At 34.1% G+C, this 9153-nt stretch overlaps 1 protein-coding gene across 1 annotated transcript; it reads left to right on the forward strand.

The window, feature by feature from the left end:
* The first annotated feature begins 5537 nt into the window (after positions 1 to 5537).
* LOC111388244 (probable xyloglucan galactosyltransferase GT11) lies at positions 5538 to 7425 on the forward strand. Its single transcript, XM_023012929.1, has one exon. It carries the CDS (start codon positions 5621 to 5623, stop codon positions 7340 to 7342), a length of 1722 nt encoding a protein of 573 aa, XP_022868697.1. The 5' UTR covers positions 5538 to 5620; the 3' UTR covers positions 7343 to 7425.
* Positions 7426 to 9153: the final 1728 nt, after the last annotated feature.

The raw sequence follows: 9153 nt of genomic DNA on the forward strand, positions 1-9153 counted from the left end.
TAACAAAATTTTACCAACCTTCCCAATCAAAATTCCTTAGGCAACTTCTGACACAACTTATATTTTAATATAGATACACTTTGAATTAAAAGAGTGCCAACAAATAAAACTCATAGATGAGACTACCAACAAATACAATACACAAACATGTATGCACCGGTTCATGAATATGATATGTATTATGAATTTCACAACTAATTATCATATAATCTGGTGCATCAATTTGAGATTTTTCACTCTAATCTCTGAATATTAGAATTTCTTCTAATGGGTCAAAACCAGAATCTACATTATATGGTGCAGGATTGAATAATATCAGATTATTTGTCGACAAATCAACTTGAAATATATTTTAATGAATTCAACATATAAAAGAATGATTCCAAGTTATAGAATCACTATCGATTATGCAATAATATACAGATTCATTACACATGAATTTCTCTAATTAAAATGTTGTAATAAAACACATTTACCAGAATCATGATACGTCAAAATTCTGTCTTATGATTTTATTCATGCAGTATCTTGATTTCGATTGCAAATAAAATATAATATGCATAAGAAAATTCATCTTAAGATTTTTAATGAAACGACATCATGCATGTTGAATTTTCTCAAAGTTGTGTGCCTCTAACTTAATAAGATTCAATATCCACTTTACTTGAATCTGAATTTGACATATATTAAATAGAAAAAATCATAATGTATAGAAATTGATGTTCTAATCTATGTTGTGTGAATAATTTATTAAAGCAGAAATGGGATATGAATTTTATAGTTCTAATCCTACGGGGTGGATATATTCTATTTAACTCGAATCAATGTTCACTATTACGTGCTATGTTATAACGAAATGCACCATAGCCCATTGGTTATTTGCTATATGTGTGAAATTAGAAAAATATAATTTAAGTGTATAGAAACATATCGAAGATACATGGTTTTTCATGGGTTGTAAAGCTGATTATGATGTTTGTTTAGACAATATTATAAACTTGGGACTAAAATATCCACACTTTAGCAAAATAATATACAATCAAAGAAATTGAAAGATCCACGAATTCATGAGGGCTATACATGCACTCACATAGCGGCTGATGGACCAAGCAATGGGTTTTCTTTCATACTTTGAAATGCGAACCTGCCTAAAGTCGACGTACCAATGCACTTGGTGGACTTCTCACGACAATTAATTATTGATGTACATTGAAATGACAAATATGATAATTTTGACGACAACAACAATGGTGGGCACAATCCAAGGGAACCATTTCTTGAAAGGTTGGTCTGGTGGTGATGGAAGAGGCAGTGGACGACAGGGACAAAGGCCACCAACTGTGTGTGGATCCGTTTGGCATGCTTGAATTTTGATCTCGAGCTTTGACTCAGGCAAAGAGTGTTAGATATTTTTCATCATTTTGCATGTGTTTAATTTTTTGTTTTGCGAATGATTTGTCGCCAGGATTAGTGTTTGCCGCTGCGCAACGGGGTTCAACCTGCCCGGTCAGGTCTCGGGGGTCGAGGGGGCAACCCCCCGAAAGAGAATTTTATTTTCAAAAGTTTTTGAATAGGTGCATCTGTTCATTTTTAACAGTCACTTCCAAGGGATACACCTATTCAAATAGTTGCCTCAATGTTTATAAATTCATGGCGAATTCTCATTTGCAAACACATTAAACAATTTATTCTTCCTTCTTTTTCTTGGCATCAATCAGTCATTTTCGAGTGTCTTCTTGGTTTGATCAAATAGTCACAATTTGAATCAAACGCCTCCATTGTATCCTGAGAGAGATTTTCTATCATACCCCAGTTGTTCCTTTTTTGAATAGGGGAGAAACATCTCTTAAAAGATAACCTTTTTTTTTCGTGCCTTGGAGTTCATTAACGTATTCAGATTTTCCTACATTATTATCAACAAAGAGTATGGAGAAATCCTCCCCATTCTGGCCAGTCAGGGCCTCGAAAGGGAAGAAAGGATGATTTGATGCTAATTTTGGACTAGCAGAATCGTTAGGAAAAAATTGAGTAGTTGAAAATGTGCAACATATCATGAATTATAGGACTATGACACAATCTTTAGCATATGTCTATGTAAAGGTTATGAGGAGACAGAGACACACATGCAAGAATCCCTTGCTAATAATTTTTATTGTTTTTTTTTTGGGGAATTTATAGATTAAAACCATTACTCTGAAGTTTTATGAATCATGATACATTCTATTTGAATCTTTGATAGTAAGTAGAAGTGATACGTGAACGAGTTGTATGTGTTTTGCTTCCTTCATAAGTTACAACTTTTCAAATTTGTACACCACGAAATTGGATAGACTCATTAATTCATGATTTGGCATGTACATGATTAAAACTTCATCTTCACCTTTCTCTAACATATCACCGCAATCTATTTTTAATTTCAAACTCAACAAGGACAATTAAACACGATGGTTTCGCTCGTTGAAAGACTTAATCCAACACCTTAGTGCACGAGCCCTCCAACCCCTCCTTTTTAGGATCCACCTCATTTCAATAACCTGTCTCCTACTGCCTTTTTTTTGAGAAATGGGAAAGTCAAAATGCTTAGAGATGAAAATGAGAGAATGTCTACAATATCTAGAATAACAATCTCTTTATTTATGGGTAAATTTCACAAACAGTCACTGAACTTAACTAAAAATTTCAGAATAGTCACTGAAATTACAAACTTGCAGAAACGGTCACTGAAGTTTTGGGACGGTTTCACCAACGGTCACTCTTTTAAATTGGTAGCACTATATGACTTTAATTCAAACTTAAAGGACCAGAACACGTGAACACAAAACCTTGAGGACCTCAAGTGAAAATTTCATCTAAACCCTTACTCCCAACCCCACAAACCCAAACGACCAGCAGCCACCGCCTCACTTCGGTCAGTCACCGAAGATCCAAGAAGCTTCTCTCCGGTATTCTCATCTAAGTCCGAACAATCCTTGGGCAATTTCTTAGTATAGTATTTAGCAACAGAGGCAGATGACCTTATATGATGATTTCCAGCAGTCCCTACTATAACCTTAGTTGCACAGTAGGAATTGGCCTCTCGAACAGGAATTTTCCGAACTGATGAACCTCGGCAAACCTTTAGCTTTAGATCCACGTGCAACATCACTAGTTAAATCCCGACTAAAGCTAAAGGTTAAATCCCAACTCAAAAATGATGATTCAATCATAGAAATTAAATTATTTTCTTATTCTTGCAAGTGGAAACAAGAGGAGAAAATATATAAAAGCAAAAATGCATGTGGGCTTGACTGCTTAAGAGAATAGATCCACTGACAAAGCTCAAATTTTTACCGAATCACTATCAATTCCAGAAAAAAACTCATCAACTGTGTGACATTTCAAGAAAATTGCAGGGATCCCAAATGATATTTGACAAGAAATATTGAAAATTGTGAGAAAATTACCTATTTCAGATTGCAGAAACCTTCATAAACTGCAAGAATGGAGTCAAATGCTTTTACCAAAGAGAAGATGATTTACCATCACGATCCACAATTTCCGCACAGCCCAAATCAATTATTCACTAAATGAAAATACAAGTAAAAAAATCTTTACTTCCAGATGCCCCAGACACGACTAGACGAGGAAAAGCATAGTCAAGAAGAGCTTCAAGTATTGGAAGAAGAAGACCACCAACAATTCTCCAATCGAGAATCTCGAGCAAAATCTCATTACAGTGGAGGAGGAGGCGGCTGCAGGTTGGACGGAGATGTGAGTTGCGGCTGCTGGTCGTTTGGGTTTGGGGGTGGGGGTTTAGATGAAATTTTCACTTGAGGTACTCAAGGTTTTGTGTTCACATGTTCTGGTCCTTTAAGTTTGAATTAAAATCATAACGATCCTAATGGTACTACTAACTTAACAGAGTGACCATTAGTGAAATCGCCCTAAAATTTCAGTGACCATTTCTGCAAATTTGTAATTTCAGTGACCATTTTGAAATTTTTAGGTAAGTTCAGTAACCGTTTGTGAAATTAACCTCTTTATTTTTTGTCAATTTAAACTTTTGGTATAATCGAGGGGTCAAATTCATTTGATACCAAGCCTTGAGTTTCTTTTTGAAGATTGGTTTCTCATTAGGTAATAAATTAAAATTATATGAGTTAACAAATAGGAATAAGGGCATGATATTAACGCTAAGTACAAATTACACCAGGTACTATTATTCAAATTTTAATTTCATTTTTACTACACACCTTTTGTATTTCTAAAGTTACATTTAATTTGTAGTAAAAAAGATTAATTTTTAATAATGCTAAATAACACAAATTAGCTTGATTTATGGAACGATCCCCAAAATTCACTCTAATGTAAATTCATAATATCTCCCTAAATCTTTCCAAAAATAAAAAAATACTCATGAAATCATTCCTTTATTGCACTACCAATTCTTTTTTATATTCAATAGAAAGTGAAACTCTCAATTTTTATCAAATATTTTCTTCTTCTTTAAGAATTCTATATCAAAATCTTGTCTTGCTTTGTACAAGATGGTCTTAGATTTAATATTCTAGAATTGAAGATCATGCATTTGATATACACATTTGTCGTACTTGTATCCTAATTAGTATTTATGAATAACCATTTTACTCTCTTCGACTAATGTGAATGTTCGAAAAGTAAAAAATTGAAAATACATGTATTTGATAAAAATAAATTATCATACAAATTTATCACTCATTTTTACTTTATACCTTTTTTAAAGTATTATTATATAAAATCGAATGACAATATCATACTTCAAATGAGTATGAAGTAGTAGTCTTCTTGCTTTGATAGACTTAAGACTAAATGCTTTACTTTTGTTAACGTCGGCTAATTGATTCAATTATTGGTGATATAGCAAGTAAAGTGTTACAAGATCCATGTTAAGATCTAATGCTTATTTGCCAGCATATTTGAATCACTTTCAATTAGGCGATGGTCGAGTTCAAGAATAAGAAAGCCTTTACACAATAAATATTGGACCATAACAAATCTCCCTTTACCCTTAAGTATTCATGAGATATCAAGTTTATGATATATTGTACCATTTATTTTCATAATGAATGTGCCATGAACTTGTTCGATCCGATACTTTCACGAAATTTTGATAGATTCTCTCAATTCAAAAGAGAGAAATTTATATATCTTCCTGTAGTAAACAATTTTTTAATAATTTTTTGACATAATTTTGATCCACTTTTGCTGACAAACAAATGTCAAAAAATGTCATATATTTAATGATGGCATATTATTTGCCATTATCGACTCTCAGTTACTAAAAATAAGAGTAATTTATGGAGCAAGTAATTTTGCCTAATATTCAGTGTTCATAATATATAAATTAATGTGTAGTATTTACTAAAACTAACGCAAAAAATTTAGTCCTTGCAGTTGGGATTTCGCATGGAGATTGTGATGCCATAATTAGATGAAACCGTTAAATATAGAAGGTCAAAATTCAACACCATTATATCCCCAAAATTCTCTCTTGATTTTGAACAATTTCTCCCCTTTTCTGGAAAAACTTATTCAGAAATAATTTTGATCCACTTTTGCTCTGCATGGTCTTTTGTCTGATCACCAATGTTTAAAGAATCTGATGTGCAAAAGCATACGAAGAAAGCTTATGGATAACTCGATCACGACAAGGTCTCGTAACAAATTCTGGTTCTTGTTCTTTGTTTTGTTTGTTTCTTGGTATTTGTTAGTCTATAGGGTTGATTGGTTTCCTCTTTCAATATCGCGCCACCAAGTGAATTCTACCGTCTCATTGGGTTCGGATTCCATTAGTGAAACGAATTTACACAAAGAAAATGTGAGTGTAATTCCCTATGCCAATGATGTAATAAAGGACGACGAAAAATCTGTATATAACACTTTGTCTGCAGATAATGATACCATCGAAGATTTTGAGGGTCTTCAGAAAGAATTAGAATCTTTATTACAGACACAAGATGATGAAAGAAATCTGAAGAAAGGATTAGATAGAAAAGAGGTCGATTTTTGCAAAGGCCGGTATGTTTATGTTCATGATTTGCCTAGTCGATTCAACGATGATTTGCTTAAGCAATGCAAGTTGTTAAACAAATGGAGTGACATGTGCCATTATTTTGAGAATAAAGGACTTGGTTCTAGGCTAGGAAATCCTCAAAGGCTTTTTTTAAGCTCTGGTTGGTTTGAGACTCATCAATTCTCTTTAGAAGTCATATTCCATAACAGAATGAAACAGTATGAATGCCTAACAAATGACTCCTCAAAAGCTGCTGCAATTTTCGTGCCATTTTATTCTGGGCTTGATATTGCACGGTTTTTGTGGGATAAGTATAACGTTTCTGTGAGAGATTCGGATTCGAGGGATTTGGTTAAGTGGTTGAGGGGAAAACCCGAGTGGAGTGTGATGGGAGGAAAGGATCATTTCTTGGTTTCAGGGCGAATTACGTGGGATTTTAGACGGGCATTTGATGAGGACTCTGGCTGGGGCAATAAGCTTATGTTCTTACCGGAGTCTCAGAACATGACGATGATAACTATTGAATCGAGCCCTTGGCACCGGAATGATTTTGCTATACCATATCCCACATACTTTCATCCTTCAAATGACAATGAAATTATTCAATGGCAAAATAAAATGAGGAGACAGAAAAGGCGCGCACTCTTTTGCTTTGCTGGTGCACCGCGCCCAAACATGGAGGACTCGATCCGAAGTGAGATCATGGAACAATGCAATGCATCAAGGCGAAAATGCAAATTGCTAGAATGCAAGAATGACAAAAACAAGTGCATGAAGCCAGTTCACATCATGAAATTGTTCCAAAATTCCATCTTTTGCTTGCAGCCTTCAGGGGATTCGTTCACTAGGCGATCAACATTTGATTCAATTTTGGCAGGCTGCATTCCGGTTTTCTTCAGTCCAGGTTCAGCTTATGTCCAATATCTGTGGCATCTCCCGAAAGATTATACTACTTATTCAGTGTTCATACCTGAGGATGATGTAAAACAGAAGAAATCAAACATTGACAAGATACTATCTCAAATTCCAGCAAAGAAGGTATCAGCAATGAGAGAAGCGGTTATAAAGCTAATCCCGAAGGTAATCTACAATGACCCAAGGTCTCGTCTGAAGAAATTTCAAGATGCATTTGATTTAACAATAAAAGGAGTTCTTGACAGGGTAGAGACTTTGAGGAAAGAGCTTAGAGAGGGAAGGAATTCGAGTACTGACTTCGATGAAGAAAATAGTTGGAAGTATTATACTTTTGGTATAACTGGAGAGCATGAATGGGATAATTTCTTTAGAAGAACAGATAGAGTTAGGTATTAATATTTAGATTAGATATCAACAGACTTACACCAAGAAAGAGGATGAAAATCATAGAAAAATTTAGTTAACTGGAGAAAACCCTCTTTTTTTTTTTCTTTTTTTTTTTTAAAATTTTATTTTCCTTGTAGACGAATACGATATTGAAATTTTTCATGGGACGCCATTAATTTTCTTTAGATGTTTTATTTTTAAGTCCCACAGCTTTGTTCGAGGCTCGTGGATCATTCATCTATTGATTTATTCTCTTCCTTAGCTGATAGATGGGGTCGGGGTTGTTGGGAATTGATTTAAACATGCACAGCGGAATTTAACAGATTTCAATTCCCATTCAGGATTCAGCTTTGTATTTAGATAAAAACTGTGATGAGAAATATACCTTTTGTGTGATTTGCAAACTCTTTCGCGTTATTCCTTTCCAGCAGCTTGAATCTGCCTCCCACAGCTGTGTCTAATGATCGACCCATGCACTTAGTCTCAAAGTGTTATGTGTCTGGGTAGCTTTGAACGATAAGGTTCTCATTTGAAATTCTGAACAAACTTGTTGACATGACGTCTAGTTAAAAAGTGGTTGGTTATGGATTACTCAACCTTGATTTCCCATGACTAAAGAGATCGGAGGGCAAATAGTATGCCGTTAATTTAGGTGCACTATGTCCTTCCACTAAATGGTCGCATGAATACTTATGATAAGGTTATTTTTGTCGATTCTTTGTATTATTTATCTATTTACAAAATAAATAAAAGCAAGAAAAAGATATAAAAAGAAAACCTCATTGCTTCATCTTCTCAAACACCCAACATCAGCCTATGCACCAAGCGGATTGCCCCTCGCAACGTGCAACCCCACTATTCCTTCCACTACTGGTCCGGCCTATTGGCTCTCACCCCGTATTTGGTGGATCTTGAACTTATGCGATATCAACTTCTTTTTTTTTTTTTTTTTAAATCAAATATGCATATTTGAGATGACTTATTTTGAATATAAATGAATCCATTTTATTTTTAAAATAAGTCACTCCAAATATACTATCGATATCTGTGTGTACGGAGGTAGAAGATGAAGCGAGAAAAAATATGGGCTCTGTTTGGCAGGGATTTTTTGACCGTTATTTTACTATTCAAGCCGTAATTTTTGACTTCTTCTCTCACATGTGGACCCCACTTTTCTTCTAACAGTCAAAAAATCAATTCTCAAAATCCCTACTAAACGGGCCCATAATCTATTTCACAAAAGTCCTATGCTTCTTGCCAACATTAGTATCCCGAAAAATAGAATAATATTATTTACAGTCTCTCATTATCGTAATTGTCTTACGTGACATATATGTGACGGTTAATAATTTATTGCATAACGTAATAAAAAAAATAATATTATTTGCAATCACTCATTATCGCAATCACCTTATGTTGCATATATGTGACGATTAGTAATTTGATATATGAGGTAATAAAAAAATTATCACGTTAATATCAAATTACAAATCGTCATATAGGATGTCATCGAGGGCGATTACCGCAATAAGCGACTATGAATAATATTACTCAATAAAAAATTATCACGTATCAAATCACCAACCGTCACATGTATATTATATATGATGACTACGGCAGGGAATGACCGTAATAACATTACTCCGAAAAGAAAGATCGTGTTTGGTCTTAATTTTAAAATTTACCTTTCTAAACTCATTTTTATTTATATATTTTTTAATATTTCATTCATCGTTTTTTTTAATGATTTCATCCATACCAAACGGGATAGGTATTCTCGAAATGAACTGCCGAGCCAACCGGTCTGATATTTTATACTT

This window comes from Olea europaea, unplaced genomic scaffold (genome assembly GCF_002742605.1).
Source record: "Olea europaea var. sylvestris unplaced genomic scaffold, O_europaea_v1 scaffold4762, whole genome shotgun sequence".
Classification (NCBI taxonomy): Eukaryota; Viridiplantae; Streptophyta; class Magnoliopsida; order Lamiales; family Oleaceae; genus Olea; species Olea europaea.